Here is a 23,893-nt window from a genome sequence, read left to right on the forward strand (position 1 = left end):
ATTACGGATATTAATAAGAAAAAACATAACTACTAAAATAAAATATAAAACAATGTCTCTTCTGTTCAAATAAAACGAAAAACTTTTTTAAAAAGTGCCTTCCTTTTTCATTTTAACGTGCGTGAATGTGTTGCAGAAAGATGGAAAAAAGAACGAGGCCATAAGTCAAGACAATGTTTAAACAATGTGGAGAGTTTTTATTTCCATTTATCTAGCCTTCAATGGTATGTTTGACTCTGTCATAAGTCATCAGTGGTACAGTGCAGGAATCAGCTGCAGGTGGCTGGAGCCTTGCCCACAGTTTGTGGATCAGACCGAGGAGGAGCACATACTTTCTAAAAAAATAAAATAAAATAAAAACTCAAACAGGAGTGACTGACTGCAGCCTTCCAGGGAAATGTACGCTGCTCTGGGCCATGGAAAACCAGCTGTGCCACGGATCCTTGAAGGGGGGGAAGGAAACCCAGGACTGGAGGTATGGGAGGTTAGAGCTTCAAAACAACAACAGCCGACCCCATCTACACCCTGAGGACAATGTCAGAGCCAGCCAGGTAATGATGAGGCCCCTGGAGGTCCTATAAAAGTGTTCAGATGTGACGGTGGGGTAAATTCAGTTTTTAAAGGCTGGTGCAACAGAAGTGCAAATTTAGTTTAGTTTAAATTTAGTGCATGTCCCCGATAGTGTAATTAGGAATTAAAGCCAATCATGCCCAATCACATATTTGTGTTTTTTACTGGAGAGGCTAGAGAGCAGCAACATCCACCTGTAGCAAGTAGAGATTTGGCTTTCAAAGCTACTTAACTGTGTGTCAAATGACTGTCGCAGAAGCTTCATTTATGATATTCTCTTACAGGTAAGAACCTGGTTCGCTGCTCTCAGGTCAGTTCAGCTCTCCCCCTCGTCATGAATTCAACGGCACAAGCTAGTTTTAGGCTGTGAAATTAGCTGATGGCTCATACAAGGTGGGACCTCATCGATTACAGGAAAAATAAACTACAATGTCTTGTCATTTTATTGAATGTGTCATTATCAGTTTAAAACAAACTTTTTAAATAATATATTCAATAAATATACAGGAACCATTGACTTGTGGGAGTTTTTGTTTCATAGAAAACATCCTCATGTCTGGAACATGATTTCTTAATGTATATTATAAGGGGATATTTTCAGGGTTTTGTTCTGAAGAAGATCAAATAAAGGACACTGGGTGTATGATACATGATGGGTAGGGGCTCCAATGGGTTTTTACTCCTGACAAAGTACCATGCAGAGTGGATTATGGGTGTACACGACTGCACCCATTTAGCATTCATTCACACTTTGCACCCTGCAAATTATACCGTAAAGCAGCAGACATCGTACCTATTTGGCAAAGAAAACATTCATTAAGCAATGGTAGAAAACAAAACACAAAGCGAAACCAATATGGCGACACCGTAAAGTGACGTTTCTGTCTTAGCTTTGAAGGGTCTACACAGGAGGGTGAAATGAACATGGCAAGAAACATTTAACCCTTGAATTGTAAAATTTATATTAAAGACAATAGTTCAGAAATGTGGAAAATATCCTTATTTGCTCTGAGATTGTTTATAATCTGGTATCTGTAATATATATCTGCTATTAGCTAAGCTTAACAATGTGACTAACCAAACAGCTTGTTGTTTCACCGTTCTTGGAATTAATCAACACAAACATGTTGACGATGAGTGAACTTCTGATTTAGCTGGTAAGCAGATTTTGTTACCTTTGGTTAGAGCCACAGTCGCTCTTTCACCCAATCTTCAGTATTTATGCTAAGCTTCTGGCAGTGGCCTCATATTTCACAGACAGACTCACAAAAAGGACTACATTCTCATCTAATGCTTTGTAAGACAGCAAATAAAAGTACTTCCCAAATTGTCAAACTTCTCCCTTCAACAGATCATTTTTTTAAACCATGATTCTAAGTACATCACACTTGATTTTCTTTGAAATGAATCAGACATCCAGAATTATTATTTGTTGATTTTGGCAGCTGTTTTTCTCGAACTTTGTTGCAATTGATTAAAGGACATTGTAACTGTTGATCTCTCAATATTATTACATTTAAATATAACTACTTCAACCTCAGACCAATTTTTTACAAACATAAGTAAACACCCTATACCATAAAAGAGTGCCATTTTTAAACGGATCTGACAAGCTAAATGACAAAACGGTGGCTGGTTTTCATGATAAATTCGAGGCATTATGGTGACCGCTGAAGTGAATTCCTTCTTTAACACTAAACATTGAACATGTTTGGATTTGAGGTTCTGTCTGTTCCTCAGACTATCGAGTCTGATCTCCTACAGGCAGAGGTTCTGAAAAATGTCCGTTCCACAGAGGAGATTTTTGTTTTGTTTTACATATTTAAACGACAGTATTAAAAAAAAAAAGTTCAATAAAATACTTCTGACCATCAGTGCTTCTCTCATGTACAAGAAGTACAGTTTGTAACGGAAAAAAGAAGAAAAAAAAGAAAAGCACAGTAGCAGCCCAGTGTCTTAGCCACTTTTGCTCTCCCAAACTGAAACAGTCCTCAGGCGGCTGTGAACGCAGCCTGAGATCAGACTGACAGTGATTCAGTAACCAACATCTCCATTGTCAGTATAAGGTTCATTTAGAGTTTCTGTACACTGTGTACAAGCGCCCTCTTTCCTCAGCAGGACGTCAAGAGGTGCAAATGACATCTGTAGTGGTTGATGACGAGCATGATTGAAGAACATGACAAAGGACGAGTGACATCCACTGAAAAGGCGTATTTTGTTGGCAGTGGTTCCTTTCAGCTTCCCCTCTTCAAACATTCAGGACAGATGCGGATTAGACCACAAGCCAACAGCTTTTAAGGTTAACTTGTCTTTTTCGTCCCCCGGGCAAAAAAATCCCAACCTCAAACTTTCCTCCTGTGCTTTTAACCTGACAGTCAAACCGTCCATCTTCATCACCCCGCACTTTGGGAGCTGCTGTTCTTTTTTTTTTTTTTTTTTTTTAAATAACTCCGGTCCTTCAATTCCACTCCGCTTTGGGCTCTTTGCTGGGCCACTCAGTCGGATGCTAGATGAACTTGAAGCACTTGGTCTTGTCATGGGGCAAACGAGTCTTAAAAAGCACAGAGTCCACCCGAAACTGCGTGTACAGCAGCGGCATGTAGCCGTACACCTTGACGAAGAAGTTGATGCACTTGTGGCGTTCGTGGAAATGGGAGTCGTCGTGCGAGAGGGCTTGAGGGCAACCGGGGCAGCGGAACGTCCAGCGAGAGGTCACCTTAGGTAAGAGATAAAGAGAGGGTCATTTTGTTTGTGTGGTGTCGACTTCGCTGTGTGGAGTATTTTGTGTCAGTTATGCTCGTGGTACATGACAGCACAAAGACGCTGATGACAAAAGGGTGTTGTAGGAATCGAAAAGCCAGTGAAGCAATGAACAGCGTCACACACATCAAATGTGTGACAAGGCACAGCAGTCGTGTCCAGCTTTGGATTTCTACAGACGTTAAATTGCTGTAAATAGGACTTCAATAAAACTGGAGTTTGGAGGACGGCATGTTCATTTCAGTCCAGAGTAAATGGATGAGGAAACAAATGATAATGTGTCAATGTGCTGAAATCATTAACTTTCTGGATTAAGCCAGATCATACACGTCCATTAACGGATACACTATCTCCTCATATTGTAGAAACAGAGCCTGGACGATATCATGTTTTAAGCTAACTTCAGCTGCTTTTGATTTCATTCATCTGAGTAAGTATGACATTTGCTGAACTTAGCTTGTATGCTAGCTTTTATCCTAAATGAGGCTTCTCTTGCAGTGCTAAAACAAAACTTATTGTTAGAAGATAGAAGCAAGTGTGAGAGCCAGGCAGCTAAAGGCAGTTTTATAGCAATAACACAAGGGTCTAATTTTACATTTAACTTAAAATCACAGGACTAATCATCACTGAAGTGCATTAGAAGAATGATGCACTTTTTTTTATTGTGACGTCCCTAATCGGCCTTGTGAGGATGCTCATTTTTTGCCTTGGACGTGCAGGTTTAGCCTTTAGCATTGTATTTTGTATGCAGCCATCATGTGCATATGTAAGACTCTCTTTACAAGATCCCTGTTTTAAAAACTAGTCAGCCTGAGACATTTATAATTCAGATGGAGTTGGCTTATTAAACCAACCCTACAAACTAATTTTAGCTTAATTATCCCGCCAGCTAGAGCTAATAACATCTCAGCCAATGATTAATCAAGAAAAGGGAAAACATCCCTACAGCTGAATTTGAATGTTGTTAAATCAGCACCAGAGACTTGTGGAGAGCAATTTATTTTCGGTTTTATTTGTCTTCGAGAAACACAGGGAAAGTTTCTCTACCATTAAGGAGTCCACATTCAATCTTGCCCTAAATTCATTATTCACAAGGCTTATTCCTTGCAGTGAACTGCTGTCATGAAACACGCTCAATGAAAGACGTTCTTAATTCCCCCACTGAAACACCCTGAATATTAACACGCTGCTAAATCAAAAAGAACTCAAACTGAGGACTGCAATGACTTTTTCTGTTCCTACAGCTTCCCTGGCTTGATTGCTATAATTATTTGTCTAGCCATAAATGTGCACTCTGGTAATAAATGGGATTCCAATAAAAGAAATCCAGGGGCCAAAAGAAAAAAAAAACAGAATATAGAACACCAATTCAGTGTTGTGTTGTTGATTCAGATTTGTGTGGAATATTGGACATGTCACTTTGAGTAATGGTGAGCCTAAGTGGGCAGAAATATAAACACACAGAGGCCTGAGGGGGGGGATCCAGAGCATGCAGATGCTGGGCTGAACACGCTCTATAACTGACCTTGATGGGGGGTTTGCGAGTGATGTGAGAGACCAGGAAGTTCATGGCGATGTCCTCGCAGTTTATGTACTCGTCCACCATGTCTCTTATGGCCTGGGGCATCACGTAGGAGTACAGGTAGGCGTAGTACTACAAAAAGAAAACAAGAGAGACATGTGAGTGATAAGGCCAGGAGACAGGAAATCAATCGATCTGTCTGAATGTTGTGTGTTTTTGTTTTTTTTGATGAGGAGAACAACATCAGACCTTATGGAAGAATGCAGCTCCTGTCAGGACCATGGACAGCTCACACGAGTAGTTGGAGTTGTAGAGCCAGGACTGATGGTTGACGTCCCACGCGTGGTACCTCCCAGGGAATCCCACGATGCGATCTCTGGCCTCGCGCCACACTCTGCCAAACACAAAGTGAGCCGAACTTATTTCAAATCAATTAATTAAGACTCACTTGGGCAGGATTACCGGTAATAACTATTTTGTGGTTTTGTGGTATGTTTTTTTGTGATCCAATCGTCGGCTTCTGTCTGTGCATATGCCACACTTTTTCATCCATCTGTTTTAACTTGTCGTCTGCACAAGCAATGTGACAACTACTCGCCTCTTGGGAGCAATTAAGTAACCGTTCTGTTGTCTTCTTCTGCTGAATGTGACAGTTTTATTCAGATATGTAAACCAAAATGTCCCTCTTGGCTCATTTTTTTACACACACTGTAGCCCAGTCACTGCAAGAAAAAAAAATTTGTTTCCATTAAATCTCTTCTAAATTTCTTCTTGAGACACAGAAGACATGTAAAAGATCTGAAGTGTACTCAGGTGTAACAGTTTCAGCAGTTGCGTAATGCTTCCTCTTCGCAGAGAGTCGGGGTGAGGAAAACATTCCTGGGTAATTCTGGGGGCAGTTTGAGATAATTCATGACAAATGACCCCGTTCACACTCAAACTCCGAGCTACTTTCTGCTTGTCTGGACAAGCTGCTACAGCACCAAGCCGCAGACATGACTGGTGAAGGGAGGGGATGGTGCATAAAAATAACATTGCAGACTACTTGATCATTTAATTGGTTTAAACATGGCTTTCAAGTTCAGCTTATCCAAGTACAGCATTAGCAAATGAATCATATATACAAAGCACAGACAGCTTGTTCCCCTTTTTATTTCGTCTGGTTCCTTCTCCAATGGCTGGTTCAGTTTTTATGGCTGATACTCCTGCAATTTCTTGGGGGACATTTTCACTTCTCACGGGGGTCGAACATTTCATTTCTATTCCAAAAAGGTGTTTCATCACAGCACCTTTTCCAAACATAAATAATTAAACTACATTATGTCTAGGGTTTCAACATAGAATGATATTTTTCTTCATTAAATTATAAACTGTTTAGCCCAGTGGTTCCCAAAGTGGGGGCCGCGAGACACTGGGAGGGGGGTCGAGAGATGCCTTCCTTTAGAAAATTCTAAAGCAGACATTAAAGTACATTTTTCTGTTTCTGAGTGAAATAAATCTGCATAAAATCCAATTTGAGTCAATGTTATGAAACAGTCAAACATTATCGATTCCACGGTGGATGAACTAAAATGTATAGGCACTTCATGATGGCAAAGTAATGACATTTGTGCCCTTTATCAGAGCCCAAATATTTGCTGACAAAATGGTGTTTTTGGCTTAGTAACTTTCACATACCTGAAACCAAACATGATCTCATCATGACGAAGATGAGCGTCATCATCGATCGACAGGATGGCCTCAGTCTCCACAGCGTCCCAGGGCAGGAAGCGGTTGTTTAAGCTGTTCTTTTCTGTTCGGACAACCTGCAGGTGAAAGACCGGAGTTTTGTGAGTATTGAGATATTGAAATGTAAACACGCAAACCCCGTAAATTAAGTATGGTTGAGTACATTTTCCAGTGATGCTTTTGTACTTCTGTTTGACATACATGAACATGGTCTTATTCATTTTCTGGCCACTGACTGTTCAGTAGTATCAGGTACTTTCCTGCATGGTTTTTTACTGCTTTAGGTTGTCATAATTGATTCACTTTGCCACATAGACTCATCCATGATAGGTCCTCGGCAGCACTTTCCAGCAGTGACAAATACAAAAACAAATTATTCAGTCCCCCCCGCACAGCTTACCACTTGTACTGTCTCTGTCACCAACTAATAGTGTGAATACAAGCCACATGAATATTAGATTTTTTTTCCAGACTCAATTCAAAAGCACAAATTTTATTATTCATGCATGTCAGACTTCCTCACATCTTTTTTTTAGTAAAGCTGCTGGTAATTTCTATGGGCTCCTGGAGACTTACAAAGGCACTGATCCAAACAACTCATTGGTAAAGGTACTTAAATAAACGTGGCAGCATCTCTGGCACTTCAGAAAAGTTACAGGTTTCCTCGGAGAGGCATGATGACAAGGAGATGTGTCGGTACGGAAGAAACAAACTATTGCTGTGTACTCACCACAATGGGAAGGCCAATGTCTGGCCACAGTAGATCATCTGAAGGAGGTTTGGGCGAGTTCCACACCACCACCACCTTGTTGAGATATGGCAGTCCATTCAACCTCTCCAGAGAGTTCATCAGCACCTCCTCCCTCTCATATGTCAACATGACCACAGTGAATTGTTCTCGGGGCACGTTCCCTCCCAGAGCAGCCTGAAACTCCTTCCCTGAGCCTCCCGTACCCCCACCGATGGGTCTGAAACCGGTACCAGAGCCGAGGAATTTGGCTTCAGATGGCAACACAGGGTCCAGGGGAGTGTGAGGAAACAAATGGAAAGGCCCAGGAGCCCGGTTCCATGCTCTATAGGTGTCTGCAGCTGTGTATGTGAAGTTGCGGAGGAAGCGTGGAGAGGCGTAGGGGGGCTCTGTCTCAACGGGGCCCAAATCCAGATCACCATTGTCAGCCAGGTTGGCATCAGTCCCTGCCAGCTTCCCTGCCTTGTGAGGAATCTCTTGCGCAGGTTCTTCTTTTATGGGTGCAGCAGGAACCTGGATGCTGGTTCTGATGCTTGCCAAGAGGGTGTTCAGAACATTTTCAGAGGTGGAGAAGTAAGTCTCCCACAAAAAGCGGCCCTGCCGCCTCATCGCCAACATGTCATTATCTGATAGGCTGCGCAGCAGAAAGTGTAGCTCAGTGACACGAGGCTTGGGGACTATAATAGCAGCTTCAGTCCATCGAATAAACTGGTGATAAGGTAGTCTGGAGTGGTCCCCCAACACGACTGGGATAGTCCCCACCTCTAGGGCCTCAAACAGCCTCATCCCACAGCCTGCTGATGCTACCACCTGTCCGTCGCCTGGAGAGATAACCAGGGCAAAAGTTGAAACCTTTAGCACCTCCAGCCTGTCCTCCCTCTCTCCACAAAGAGCCCACTCAGTTGGCAGACTTGACCGTGGGTTCTTGCAGGTGAACTCCACCAGCACCTGATCCAAGTGGCTGTCCTGCACCGCCTTTAAGGTGCCGATTATGCGATCATCATAGTCGGCTGGCGGGTCTCCTTCCATTTCCTCCTCAAAAGATTGAGGGGGTGTCTCCTGTAAGCTGCTCCTCAGTGATTCCACTCTCTCCCCTTGGAAGGTGAAGAGGTACTTCCTCTTTACAGGAACTTGAGGTGGCACTTCTAAAAAGTTTGGTTCTGAGAGGGCATGAACCAGCGGGGAGACCACCAAGTCAAAGCCCTCACGGTACTGCTGCTCCATGAAGGTGGACTGAGCTACTGCCGCCCGTCCTGTGCTCACATTATACAGGAAGTTCTGCGTCATGGACTTTCTAGAAAGATGCACGAGAACATGATTGTGTCCATCAGATCTCCAGTAAGGAAGAGCTTTTAGTTGTTTTTCTAGCTCTGAAGGAGGTGGCAGCGGAGAAGAGGATGACTCTTGTAGCTCCCCGACTAGCACCAAATACAGACAGGCGATGCTGGGGTTATCAGTCACATAAATGTTGCTCTTAACTGATGCTGCAAAAGCCTGCTTCACCAAGGGGTCAATATAGTCCGCCCATTGGTAGGAACTTGTGTCGTAGACATACACAGGAAACCCTGACGTAAGAGGGCATCGTGCATAGTCGAAGCAGGAGCGTAGGCGGCAGGAACGTGCAGACTTTGGCGGTGGAAGTCCTGGGTCCTCCTTGTCTGGCAGCAACCTGACTGGCAATGACAGCTTAGGTTGATTCTGGGCCATGAGTTCTTTATAGGAATGCTCTGTCTGGCTAATAACGTTCTTCAGTTGCAGCAGATCCTGCTTGGCGCTGTCGATGCTGCGCTTGCAAGCCTCGATTCGCAGGTTGAGTCGGGCGATCTCCCCGTTGAGCTCCTGCCTCTTCGCCTCCAGCTGCAGCAGCTCCTCGCTGACAGATTCACGGATGCGGCACAGATCCTGCACGTGTTTGGCCTCGCACAGTTCGCCGCCCGGCCGCGGCCCAAAGATGCGCTTATCAGGACCACCTGCCTCATCTATGGTAGTGAGGTAGTAATGGGCAATGAGCGGGAAGAAGACCAGAATGAAGAAGAGCATGAAACTGAGCCACGTGAGACGCACACGCCTCAACACCCATGGCTGGCCGCCGGCGCCAACCCCTCCACCGTTACGCTGCATTGTTGACTCTCTCAGTCGGCTCCTCGTCCCACCAGGGAACTGTTGCTATGGGGATCAGCAGCAGCCATGGTACGACCTTGTCAGCAAGGCAGCGGGATGGATCCTAAATCATCAAAGCTGGGCTGTAGCTTCGTCCTTCTGTTAAGGTCATCTGAGGCTGTTTTTCCTCCTCTAAAGAGTCCTCTGGATATTAGCTAGAGGTTCCGCCTCATCTGAATCTAATATGTACTCTGTGGCGTTAAAGCCCACATGATCCAATGCCATTTCTGTTATTTGATTCACCCTTTCTAATTTATGTCAGAAAAAGGGCCCACATCTGTAGAGGGGTTTCCCTCGATGGGTGACGCAGAGAGTGCATAACTGCTCACAGGTCAGTGAGATTGGTGGGTGGTCTTATCTGAGATTCTGTCATTTTTTAACACCTTGTCAGGAATCTCTGAAATCGTCTCTTCCTTCCCAACACAGGAACCTGGGAAGAGAAAGAATGACAATGATTAAATAAGAGTCTTCAGCGTTATAGATGTGACCACAGTTTATCCATAAGAAAGAATGAGCTGCATTTTATTGACTTTTTGATGTAAAGCCTTCTGACAAGATTAACACATCACATATGACCTAGATGCTGCTCCCTCTTTGCCTCTGCATTCATATAACAGACTTATTAGCAAATACAAAGACAGAGGAGGTGGAAAGCTGAAGGGTTCTCAGATTCAGTCCACAGTAAATAAAGAAAAGCTTTCCATTTTCAATGTAGAAGCTACTTTATAAAGCAAGGCTCTGCAGCACATCCTGTATTTCACTGCATTCTGTGCATCATCGCAAGGTCCAGAAAATGCTGCAGAATACCAGAGGGGGTATCTGTTTCTTCCAGTTTCATCTCTTTCCAAGTCACACAGGGAGAACACCGAACAGGGGAGTGCCATCACTAGTAAACTACACACTGTTGCAAGCCAACACCTCCAGCAAATCTCATTAAAGGCCTCCCACTGCATCCAGACCTCATCACTGACTCAAATTACTGAGCACCCTTGGTAACAGTCCATCACACACAAAGAGAGTGATGTGGAATTATCCTCACCAGCTCAGGACAGAAAAGTGCTCAGGCTTTAACAGAGAAAAGCAGCGTCACCTTCTGATGCAAAGTGGTGTACTTTTGGCAGTTTATGTTCAAAGTTTTCTAGATGTTTCTGAGGCCAGTGGTGATTAATTTTTCATGATATAGTGGCCTATGTTTTATCCTCAAAATAGAACCTTAAATAGGCGTTATAGTTGTCAGACTCATTGGTAAAGCCTCTGAATTAAACAGCAAAATGTAATTTGAATGACAGAATCCGAGTCAGGTACATCGCTAACCAAACACATATTTGTCTTTAGCTCTGTCATCCTGTAACTGTTTTTAAAAATGCAAAGAATGTCAAAGCCCTCTGGAGTTGCATGCTCAGTTGTGAAAAGACAGCTCTAGGCTATAAGCCCCAACAAAACCGGAAGTAATATTAGCTCCGCTTTAACAGGCGTAAACGTCCCTAAAGGATTCTTACATCATCAGCACAATCTAAATATCTGCACAGATCGTTTCTTTCCATGAGCAGCAGACAGTCTGCTCTCTGAGTTCAAGCCAGATATCACACCACAGCACAAGCGCCGCGGATGTCAGACTGATAGGCCAAGTGCCAAACAGTCCTTATCTAACACATAACTGAGCCCACAACAGTGAGAGGGGGCTTTGATGAAGCCAGTGCAACTCAAGGTGACACAGTGGCAGAGGCCGGAGGCGAGGAGGAATGAGGTGGTGTTTACCTTCCAACAGTTCCTCTTGATAAGGAAACTTTTCCCTGTGCTACTAAATCCAAGCCTCTGTGGTTGTACCTCTTTCATTACAGCCTGGTTACATCACAATCTAGACAGATACCATCTCAGAAAACAAACGTAGAAAAGTCTAAGACAAGTAATCACTTCCCCCTGCTGCCTCCATGTGACTGGCATTTCAGATGTTTAAAGATTAGTACACCCAGGATTACTGAAAAAACTGCATCCTATACTACAGCTGTCGCATGTGTGAGCGTGTATGTGTGTGTGTATCTGTCAAAGAGAGGAATGAGGAACTGTACTTGCCAATCACATGACTGGCATGTGATTTCATCTCGCCTAAAATGACCGACATCATGCTTCTACTTGTCTCTTTGTAATTGCATGTCTGCATGAACACTATACCTCTCATAGTATCCGACTGCAGGATGTCAAACTTGTTTTCCCCCTGACAAATAAAATATTATGACTTTAAATTATTCCCCTCTGTCCATACTTTTATGTTTTACCTTAAAAAGTTTGTTGAAGAAGTTTACATACGGAATGTGGCTAAAGATAATTTTTTTTATCAGATATTACTTTTCTGATTATTCACATGAACATATTTGTTGTCTTCAGAAAATACAAAAAAATGAAGTATTTTATTTGTCACATCCCAGAAAAGCACCCTGTCATTCTGTGTTTGGTTAGACCTATGTGGAAAAACCAAAGGATTACTTGTACATGTATAAAAGAAATAAAGGAAATCTTTACTGTTGAGATCAGACTGAGTCGCACATCTGCCTGAAAAAAAAAAACACTGAAGTGAATAGTTTAAATCAATAGTAGTTGGTACCATTGACGATAGAAGTTTTCATCCAATATTGCAAATGAGAATTTTTCTGATTTTTTTTTTCATTATCTGATGAACGAATCCTCATCACAACTTCTGGGACACCGCAAATGTCCAAAACCAACCTGAATAAGTGAAAATCTTGCATTTTAAGTGTCCAAAACTTTTAAAGTGTTCTGTCCTTTAAAAGGCACAGCATATGATATCTGCCACAATAACAGAAATCACAGTTTGATGATGTCAGAGGGTATAGAGGGGTTTCTTCTCTCTAAATGAATCACTATTGCTCATGACAATCTATATAATGAAATGATTTTACAGTAGAGGTATTGCATTGAATTTTTTTTTTCCAACTAGTACTTTGTCATGTTGATTCTTGTTAAGTCATCATGTGGTTGTAAAAAGCTTATGTAAACACTTGGATGTGTCATCTTGTGTTTACATTTCCTCAGACGAAGACAAAAATGACACGTGTAAAATCAAATATTTAAAGTAAAGTGACAAAGTCATTTGAAAACATCTTACTACCTCATGGAAGTGTAACACTTTATAGCCTTAGGGTGGAGTTCTGTTATCTGGCAGTTTAAATATACACCTGGATACTTCTGCATTAAATACAACAACCAAATCCGGCTTTCTAAAAGTAGCTTATTTAAATATTTGAACTACCAGTAAGAGAGAATCAGCATGCATTGGATGCTGAAGTCAGTTCATTATCAGCTTCAAAAGAGCAGCCACAGTCAAATGAAGAAATGGAGAACTGGAGGTGAATATTAAACAAGAAGCTCTACTACTAATACTAAAGGTTTCTGGTGTACTTAAGAAGGACTCTGTACAGTCAACCCCTCCCCAGACAGGTGAACCTTTGAACACTGACCCTCCCCCTGCTGCTCAGCCATGTGCCTGAGGTGCAGAGTGACCGACAGGCAACTATCACGACGCTCTGATTAATTGCTGCATGACTGCCAGTGTCACAGGGGTAATGGCAGACAGATGTTGACAAACGCTGCAGCTAAACCTAATCTGGAGCCAAAAAACATGCTGGTTTAAAAGCTTTGCCTGTGGCTGCTTGTTGCAAACAGAGCAGTGCGCACACACACACACACACACACACACTCACTGAGAGAACCAACTCAATCTCAATCTCTGCAGTCGTAGCTTTCTAATCTGCAGAGTGCTTCCTTCTCTCCGCCACATTGGGCTTAATCTGACTGCTTTCTGCACGGGGAACACATGGGAAAGCATCGATGACGATCAGTCTGGACTTATTCTGCGGGGATCGATGATAATGCCATCATTACCTACCGCTGAGCTGCCTGTGAGGAGGTTTGGTGTTAAGTACCTGAATAGCTGCTTTTGTAGCCATTATCACTTGTAAGCTTTAGGCATACAAGGCAGCACAGATTTCAGAGTGCGCTATAAAAATACACCGACATGACCTCAAAGAACACAACCTCTATACATGCAATATTACTTTAAGATACTTGTTAATAAAGTTCAGCAGGGCATATTTAGGAGGCAAACAGGAAAGAACCCAGGAAGTTCGAAGACATCACCCGCTGTGGTCTCGTTTAGTAGAGTTGGGAGAGCATGCTCATCTCAAATTCTGATACCACAAAGTTACTTTTCGTCATGTATTCATGCGCTGCTATTCTAAACTCATGCATGTGATTGGCATCAATAATAACCTGTTGGTCAATGCCATTAAATAGTTTAAATGATAGCCATTTAATATTTGGCAGCATCATCAAAATAATCACGGGTGGGGGAAGACGTTTCTTTTCCTGTGAATCTCATAAACTAATGTTAACCGAAGACCTCATTTCAGGCACAGTTTTGAAACTAAAAAGAAGTGACTTCAAAACTATCGGTTGACAGATTCCCTGGTTTTAGGACTCATTTATGCAGCACTCTTTGGTCTTTCGTCACTGTATAGCAGGGCCAGCTTTTTTCTTGAAAGACACTGTGGGGGCCAGACTTTAAAATGCGCTTGCACACAAGCCTGACAGCTGTCAAGCCAGATGTGAAGACGCTGGTGTCACAAAAATGGGACTATTTTAGCCTTGAGATTTTATTTTTTTATGTTTATTGTTTAATCATCCGACAAAAATTTAAATTCTGGGGGCCGGATGGGAAGCTTTGGAGGGGCTGGAAGTGGCCCGTGGACCACCAGTTGATGATCACTTCTGTATAGCTACAGAGAGATAGAACATATTATAAAACATGTGATACTTAAATTCCTCCTTCCTACATGATGTCCAATCTCTATTTATTGTTTTATCAGTGCTGATTTAATAAGATCATTGAGCCTCTTCTCAGATGCTAAAAACTGCATCAAGTTCAAATCTTCTGTTCTGTAGTCTTCTCATGGAGAGGAGAAGCCAAAGCACAGCCACTACCGTGCTGATGATGACCCAGATAGAAAAACCTTTTGCTCCACATGGTGAGCACAGAGCAAGCAATGACTTAGTCAGCAAAACGCTGGCCAAGCCTTTAAATAACGCAGACTGCATAAGTGTAGCGGTCTGCTAATTTGATTCAGAGGGACAAAAAGTGATGAGACGCATTTAACACAAGACTTAACCTCAATCAAGATCATGTTCTGAGCTTGTGCCGGGTCACAGGAGCGTGACAAGTATGTAGTGTTTGCAGAGATGCACCATGTTGTGATTGATACCATGCATGTCTGGGCAAAACATCTTCAGTATAAGACCAAAGAATGACAGCAGCAGGTGCAGAGCTCAGAGTTTGGATGAAGAAATTGGAACACTGCTGTACAAGTTCCCAGACATTTGAAGGCGAGCGCTTGTATAAATGTTTGAACAGTCTCTCCGTACACTGGCTGAGCTTTCTGAGACAGTCCTGAAATTCCTATCTGAACGAACAGGAAGCACAGACGGCCCTGACATCAAAATATAATAGATTTCAACTCGACCACAATCAAGTCATCTCCAGCTTTAGTTTCTGACATATTCCGCCCAAAAAGTTGAGCGTGGGGGAATTGTGTTTTTCGGCTCCTCTCTGATGCATGCCAGGGAGCTTTTTTTGACAGACAGTGAAGTGAATTGACGGATTCGAGGGGCCGACAGGGAGATCACTCAGCTTGTATTTTTAATAAGGCCCAGGATAGCAAAGGCTCTGAGAGCGGTAGCTTCCGCAAGGGTTGAAATATTAAGAAGATGGATCTTTGATTTTTCCTTTTAATGTCTAAAGCAAACATCTAATGATAAGACTGACACCGAGTTCCCACAACACTTCAAACGCTCTCTTCTGCTGATTTACCCATGTCTCACTGCTAATTCTATCTGAAAATAAATAATAAAAAACAGACACAATATCAATTTAATCTGTAATTTGTGAGACAGTTTACATCATAATTAATCCGGCTGGGTGTCTGGTCTGAAGTGAAAATACTGAATCTTGAGGCTGTACTTCAACACGGGGGGGGTGTGGGGGCTTTATGCTGATAGATCTCAGTCTGATTCACCCCTCCGATCCCAATGCATCTCTTTGTGAAAAGCACTAACAAAAAATAGTAGTCCTCCGATTCATTATGGGCTTAAATCACAAATATGTTTCAGAATCAAGCCAGCATCACTTGGTGTGTTAGACTGATATTCATTAATGTAGTTTCATTTACAGGTATTTAAGCCCTCAAGAAGGCCTGTAATGGTAACCTGGATGTGGTCTTATATGAACAGTCTGCAGATCAAAGTGATTTATCCTGAGAGAAACCTGAATGTCTATACAGCAAAAAAGTAGATTAAAAAACAATTCTAGTTTATCAACTGTTGAAAACATACTACTTTGTTTAATGGAAGGCTCCATGGTGCTTTACAAATATCTGGGACGGATAAAATGTGTGAAAAAAGGAACAGCTTGGACAAGAAAGACGTGTCTTTTTGTACACTAATTGCTATTCAATTCAATAAAAAAACTAAATCATTATCCTCATGGAGGTGCTACAGGACAAGTCACGGGAACACCAAAGTCAGGTGGATTCATCCTCTGAGGGCTATGAAGATATGCAGGACAATTCATGACAAATTTCACAGAGATTAAAATGTGTCAGTCTGGAAGGACCAGCCAAAAAACCAACCATACACCCATCACCGCTTCCCATGGAAACATGCTGATTCATTCATGTAACAATAGTTCTCCCCAGCTTACAGTAAATCAAAACAAATCCTGCCAGGAACAAAACTGTTCAAGGACGAAAGCAGGACTCATTCTGTCGTGCTGCTTCTGAGAATTTCCTCTGCTGCAGAAGGAAGGTTATACAATATGCACTGTAGTTCAGTTTCATGGGACAACTCTCCCTAAATGCAGAAAAATCAATGACAACAACACTTAACTTGAAGTTTATTCTGTCCCCATAAATTAATGTTCTGCACATGTATTTCCTTACAAAAGGTGCAAGGAACAACACTTTAAGTGGTAGCTTTTTTTTGTTTTACTTGCATTCATTGGCTTTTCTATTCCCTTGAATGGATTTGTACCTTTTTTTTTAGAGATTTATTTTTGGGCTTTCGATGCCTTTATTTTAAAGACAGGACAGTAGATTGAATTGGAAATCAGGGAGAGAGAAAGAGAGAGAGAGTGGGGAATGACATGCTGGAAAGGAGCCACAGATCGGATTCGAACCGGGGCTGCTCGCCTTCAAGGAGAACAGCCTCTGTACATAGCGTGTGCACACTAACCACTAGCCCAGCACTAGCCCAGCAGCACCCTACAACTTGTCAATATTTTCTATGAATGTAAACTGAGTATGTCAGGGTTTCTGGCATTTGAAGACTCGTAGATATCACCATGTGCAGAAGTGATCGCCATTTCTTAATATTTGCAGTCATTTTAAGGACGAAACAGTCAATAGAGTAATTAATCTGCAGAATATTAAAAAAAAACAAAAAAAAAAAAACTTAGTTGTAGCCTTGAGCTGTACTTCAAGAAAACAAAGATACTAGTGAAACAGATTCACTCAAGTGTTGCTAATGCAATCACACACAATTATAGCTTACTGGAGGTGATAGTGCTGCACTTTAGAATCTCATCATGCCCTGTGGGACTCCAGGTTACCCCGATGCATTTTTCCCCCCCTTAAGGGTCCCTGGCTCATTGTGCTTGAAGTAAACTCTTCCCATTATTAATTGTGATTTCATGGAGAGAATCGAGGTGAAGCATTCCCTGTGGAGGTGGTGGAAGGAAAAAAAAAAAAAGAAAAAGAAAAAAAGATGGAGGCAGCTGCAGGGGAAGTTAGAGCCACAGGGCTGTGTGAGTGGAGCAGCTGTTGTAGCCATGGTTCACAGCTCATCTGCAGACGGCTGACTGAGCCTTCTCAAGGACCTTTTTTTTTTTTTTTTCACTGCTGAATTACAGAGGTAACTGTAGAGCTGTGGAGTGGTGCTCAGAGAGGTAGTGAAAGGACAGGAAATGAGAGACTTTTTACATTACAAGTATCACATTTACCTCTTGTTGGGTACTTTATTAGGCAAAATTACTGATGTTATCTGATCGAGTGCAGAATAAATCATCTTATTAACTGACACAAATTAATAATCCAAATGTGTCTCAAAAGCAACAGAGAGTGTTCTTCGTGTGAAAAGCTCTCTGTGTTTGAAGCTTACATCTTATACACTTATGGATTCTTTAGCTTTCAGGAAAGTGTTAGAGTGCTTTTGATGTTCATTAGTGGATCTTAAAAGGAAGAATGTGCGACATTTTAAACATTAATAAAGCAGAAATAAAGTATGTTCTATGTAAATGTGTCTCTGATTCATGACCGTCTACAATGAGTGAGAAGTGTGAGTCCCACTGGCTGTGTTGTTGTCGGAGCTGTGTTTACACTTGTACTTGTACCTGTACTTGAACTTGTACCCGCTGGACGGGTCAGCTGACTCCTCCCCTTGCGCTAATCTGTTTTAGTCAAGGGCTAGAGATCTTTAGAATAACACACTCACTGCTTATTTGAATGTCATGTAAGCGTTTTTATGTGCAATGTGAAGCTATGAGTTAACAAAAGCGTGCTAACATTAGCCCGCTAACACAACAATGCAGGACACAGGTCATTGCAGCTCAAGTCAAGGAATTGTCCGCCGCTTGCACGTAATTGTGCTTAATGGTGGTGAGTTCCGTTTGATAACTCCTTCGTGCGAATGCGAGGGGAGGGGGGTGGAGATGTGTCGCGTCGAGATTGAAGGCTTTAGTGTGGCGGAAGTTTTGCCAAGCAGCAGTTTGTTTTGGTTTCATGCTGATGCTCAAGGGCGACATCTACTAGATGTGCAAGAAAGGTTCTATCTTCATTAGGTCTGTTTCTCAAATTCAGTAAAGTAAACGTGACAATTGCGTTCTCATATTTTTTAAATTATTCACTTCCGTATCATAAGTGCTACATAATCAGCCATTAGCCCAACCCTAATGTGGTCAATAAAAATGAGAAACTTTGACATACAGGTCTTATTAAAGTTGTTTTTTTTAATTGAAGTTTCAATAACAGTATCAGACTTTAGATTAACACACCCTGTGAAAACTTTCCAGAGATGCTTGTGGGTGCTTTTCTCTGCTTTTCCTTTTATTATCTAATAACGCTGAGGAGATGACAGTGAGGCCGTTATGATCATCAGGAGTATCAGTGTGGTGATGACCCAGCACAGAAGCAATTAAGATCGTCCTCCGCACGGACCAACTCCTACTCAGTGCAAAATATACGAGTGTGTTGACTTTTATCTCTCAGCGTGTGCATTAGGCAGAGAAGACGAAGACTAACGGGGGGAGACAGAGAAGCCACCCATCACACAGCCTTGTTGTTCGGAGACAAACATCACACACGACCTGTCTGGTGGTGTGTATTTATGACTTTGCTGAATGCTATTTCGCACGGGGAGAGACAAGAGAGACAGAGATAAACAGTAAAAGAGAGAGAGGGAGAGATTACCCAAGAAAGAGGGAGAGAGGGAGGGAGGGAGAGAGAGAGAGAGAGAGAAGGAATGAGTTCATAATGACAGATGGGCTTGGGTGTTTTCCAACCCAGAGAAGCTCCTGCAATATGACAAAGATTACACCAGAGAGCAATCCAAAAAAAAAAGTCTACTGACGGGATGCACATAGTGAAGAATTATGGAACAAATAAAAAATGTTTGCATAGATGGATACTGATACGGTTCTGGCAACCTGGACGCATCTTTCAGCAGTGAACTTCTTGTGCATGTGCTGAAAGAGTGATGAACAAAATGCATCACACTGGCTTTTTGAGCGCGTGCTAATCTGTCACTGAAGCCTCAGCTGTAAAACTGCTGTGGCACGAGCGGACCCTACAGCGCTGAGACGCACAGAGACTCGCACTGTTTTGGTGAGAATTGAGAATGCGACAGCCAATTAGAGTCGGAGCAGACGCACAGACGCACAAACATGCCCCTGTTTTTCGGAGCACAACTGCTCGCACATCTTTCTAATGAGCTCAAACTTCTGCAAACCCACTCTGACATTTTTAATTTTCACTTGCCTTTTCTTTGCCAGCAACGCTCACAGCAGGCGGAAATTTAATTGTGTTCCTTTCGGTTTCCCAAACATGGTTAGACTGCATTGTGACCGTGCTTTTTCTCTCAAAAACAAAAAGGACCGAGTTAGCAGCTTGCAGCTAATACTTTATCGGCCTTCAATTATAATTCTCTTTCTTCAAGTCAAATATTTACAGGATGCTGCTGAATGTTTTTAAAACAAAGTGCACTCAAATCTTTCTCTACGTAAATGTAGTTGCCCTTAAATGATGGTTAAAATAGAAGTGTATAGAGGAAGGCAGTAAAGAGAATGTAGACTGAATCTGCTTTGTTCAAACACAGATGTTTGAGGTGATTCTGGTCATGCATGGCTAATTGTTCTTAAATAAGTGTGAAAGAAAAGGAAGCATTCCACCATTTCCTCTGCTGCGTTTCCTCTTCTCTGCATTGCCTGGCTGTAAAATTAGCATTTGGGATTAAATATATGAGCAGGATTGTGTGTCTGAGAGTCTTTCCTATTTTTGTCTATAACATCGTCCTCCTCTGGAAAGAGGAATAGCTCTTAAGCTTGACAGACTATGAAGAGACTGAGCCTGAATACATGACAGGACCCAATATTGACTGACTTTTCAATCATTCTCACATTATCAAACAGTGCAGAAAGCTCCTGACAGTGTGAAAGAAGGAGCGAATAAAAAGACAGGGGAAACATCACATCTGCACGGAGATGAAAAATAAACTCTAATCTTTATCCGTTGTGCGGTAACGGACAGAATCTGTAATAAGCCAGAGTGCAAATGTTGTTTGTCTTGTTTTGTAGATTGCTTTCTGGTGCCACGGATGAATGATCTGACCTAGCTTTCTTGATTTGCCTAAATAGTTGTCGCTGATGAGCTTCCTGAATTAATCAGTGATGTTAGTGCTGATATTGTTCGACTGATTACGGAGAGAAATGACATAAACATGAAGATACAAATGATGTCGCTGCTGGAGTAGGAAGGAAAGATGCAAGGTTAAATAATTCATCAGACTCCCCAAAGGTCCGGACTTCAGAGTGAGCAAAACAAAGTTGACATCAGGGCTGGGACGTTGAGCTTTTGTGAAGATTCGATTTTGTCACAGCTCTTGGGTGCCAATTTTGCGATTCTGAATTATGAGAATCAATGCACATCACATGTTGGTCAATCAGTCTTTGTTATTGTTATCTTCCATTTCTTTTTCTTACTTTCTCTCAAACACTCAGCAGCAACATTAAGGTGATCTGTTTCTGCAAAAATTCACTTTCTCTTTTTTGATCATCTGACTAGAGTCTGTTTTCTTAGTTACCTAGGCAACCAGTCCCGCCACATCCATCGCCCCAACTGTGATTGAAAATGCGTCAACCAGAGAAACAGCAATGTTTATCAACTTTCACAACCAAATCTAAAGAAAACAAAATCAGAATTTCTTAACTCTTGGCTTCAATACAGCAATCCATAATCCTATGAGTCATATCGGTCTGCTCTGTTTAAACTGTAGCCTGTCATTGACTTATCCGCCATTGTTTCTTTTGAAATACCACTTGGGGGAAACAACACTTAAAGGGTGTTTTTTTGTAAAATCAACTCTTCGCTTCTGAGCTGAACTGACAGGCCAATATTTACCGTATTACAAGTTGAATATTTTGTCATATTTGAGTTTCTTGAATGTGGAACACCAACAAAGTTCAAACAAGCTTCTAATCACGTCCTGTGATCGGGCATGTGCATGTCCCGTGTGACACAGCAGCACCAAATACATTGTCAAGCCCCTTCTTCAGAGGGAATTCCTTCAACTGGTATTTGACCCATTCATTACCAAAAATCTAATTACAGGCTGCCACATGGTACTCATTTAACCATTTGCGTCGACATAATTACTTTAGTCAGAGATCAAAAGGGTGCAAAGAAGTCTGAGGCTACAAACAGGCTCGGCACACACTGAACACCTTGGAAGAACCACGTGAAGAGTGTTGGAACATGTGTTAGATGTCATTTCCTACACTCATATACCAATGTGTCTTTCTTCTACTTTCATCACATTGACAAAGGGCGTGCTACAGCTACGCATTGTTAAATCTGTTTGAGAAATAAAGATCTCGGGGTACTTCACGGGGCAGGGTCATCCTTTATCAGTGGCCTGTGCTGTAATCATGCTTTATGTGGAGCAAAGACTGAAAGCTTGCTGTCACAACTACAAGAACTTAAACAGTAAGTCAGAGACAGGAAGAAGAATGAGGGCAGGGGAAAAAAAAAAGATGAAGAATCTGTTTGTATTCCCCGAGTAGTGGCTGCCGTCGTGATTGAATTCATGTCAAGTTCACAGCGGCAGTCTCTCGTGTGTCAAAGGAAACCTCTGTCTTCCTCTCTCTGACCGTGACAGCATCTAATGTGAAGTTCAAAAATGTCCGTCAGATCTCGTCTTTCTTTATGCAAGTTGGTTACACATTAAAAAGGGGACGTGCCCGGGGAATGGAGGATCGTAGATGCAGCAACTGAACCTCATTATTAGGCCTGCGCAGTATGAGAAAATATATGGGATTAAAGAGTGTAAAAGTCAGTTTCTATGTCTGGGTGCTGCATGTCCTGCTCATTTGTCACTCCTGATTAAAAAAGAAAAATCTTCTTCTTTTTTTACATCTTCGTCGAGCTGACTGCTAGGTTGAGCTTCATCTGACTGTATCAAAATGGTATGAACACATAGCTTTTATAGCCAGGCCTTATACCTATGTTCATTTTGCCATGTTTTTTTTTTTTTGTTTTTTTTTACAAATTCTCAAATTGCATTAATAATGAAATTGCATTTTTGTGCAGGCAACCCAGAACTTTTTCTGTAATTCCCTCTATTGTCCTTACTTTAAGAGTTTTAATCCCATTTTTTTTCCATTCTGGACTCCTTCTTTGGCAACCATGCAAATGATGGATATGGATTGATACCATCCTCTATGGTGGGATTATTTTATATAACTTTATCCACACAGGAAATGATGTGGACAATCAATTGAGAAATTGACGATGGGTAAAATAACCAGCTCTGCGCGGCTGCAAAATAAGGAAGCTCCTCCGCATTGGGGCATAAAATCTAATCAAAATCCAACATTGTCCAAAAATCAGCCCTTTTGGCCTGACGCTTGCAGAGACAGGAAGAGTATTCACATAGGCTCCAACCAGGACTCTGAACTTGGGACTCTGAAGAGGGACCAGACTTTGGTCACCCACCTCCAGATGCCTCAGCATGTTACACCCTCAATTATGTGAGTGACTGCTAATGATTACACTAGAATTATATCAAGTTGTGTCAAACCGTTTCGCCAATTCTGTGTTTTCAAATGAAACTCCCCAAATAAAACAGGAAGTTTAACAGAAGAATCAAATTTTGAATGTTTACAAAATAAAACACAATAAAGAGAAATTTACAGGAGAGTCTATTTGATTTTTGTTTTGATTTTCTTATTAAGGCCATTTTTATTTTATTATAATTATTTTATTTTTTTTTGGGGGGGGGGGCCTGACTTACAGTGGAGCTTCAAAAATACTTTTGTATCATATACCACCAACTGGCACACACAACATCATTGGGGAAAGATGAGATCTCGATGAACAACTGTCTATGAGACAGATTTATAGCAGCGTTGACAGTGACACCTCTGATGTTAACAGCTGTTATCACACACAATCTACACTCACCATCTCTATTATGTCATGGATTTAAATTAGGCCATGATAGATAAATGTTTTTTTTACACAGCAGATGCTCTGCTGTCAGTCACAGGTGTCAAATAATAAAGTGTCATTTGTACAATAGCTCATTTAGATGGTTAAACACATCGCACCAAACAGACCAATCAGAAATGGTATTTACCTCTATTTCATGCTATAAAAACTCAAAAACTTTACTGTAAAAGAGCCCATTTTGAAGGGAAAGTTTTGACAGTGTCAAGTTGAACTTTTTCTCAGTATACATCCACAACTGTCACAGGAATGTGAATCAGAAAAAATGAGTTATTGGGCCTTTCTCCTCCGTCTACCCTCGAAAACTTTCGAACAGCTGTGCACTCTGAACGGTCCACAAATGGAAGTATGACTCCAAATATTTGCTTTGACGACTGAATCCAATCATGAGGTCTGTGCCAGTTTTCTCTCCCAGCAGCAGCAGCAGCAGCAGCAGCCTCAATCTGTGCAAGCTCCGCGCGATCAGCAGTTTGGTTAAATCCAAAAACAGGACCAGTTTGTAAGCCATGATAATCACGTAGAAAAGTAGCCGATGTTTGGCTATAACTCAAGAGTGATTTGAAT

At 41.8% G+C, this 23,893-nt stretch overlaps 1 protein-coding gene across 1 annotated transcript; it reads right to left on the reverse strand.

Moving 5' to 3' along the window:
• Window positions 1-171: 171 nt before the first annotated feature.
• Window positions 172-9,913, reverse strand: extl3 (exostosin-like glycosyltransferase 3). The gene is made up of 5 exons (XM_061051813.1): window positions 7,311-9,913; window positions 6,530-6,657; window positions 5,102-5,246; window positions 4,856-4,984; window positions 172-3,286 (listed from the first exon to the last, which is right to left on the reverse strand). The coding sequence occupies exons 1-5, from the start codon at window positions 9,447-9,449 to the stop codon at window positions 3,077-3,079; spliced, it is 2,751 nt and encodes a 916-aa protein (XP_060907796.1). The 5' UTR covers window positions 9,450-9,913; the 3' UTR covers window positions 172-3,076.
• Between the last annotated feature and the right edge of the window lie 13,980 nt (window positions 9,914-23,893).

The sequence above is a fragment of the Labrus mixtus genome, chromosome 12, assembly GCF_963584025.1.
Source record: "Labrus mixtus chromosome 12, fLabMix1.1, whole genome shotgun sequence".
In the NCBI taxonomy this organism is placed as follows: Eukaryota; Metazoa; Chordata; class Actinopteri; order Labriformes; family Labridae; genus Labrus; species Labrus mixtus.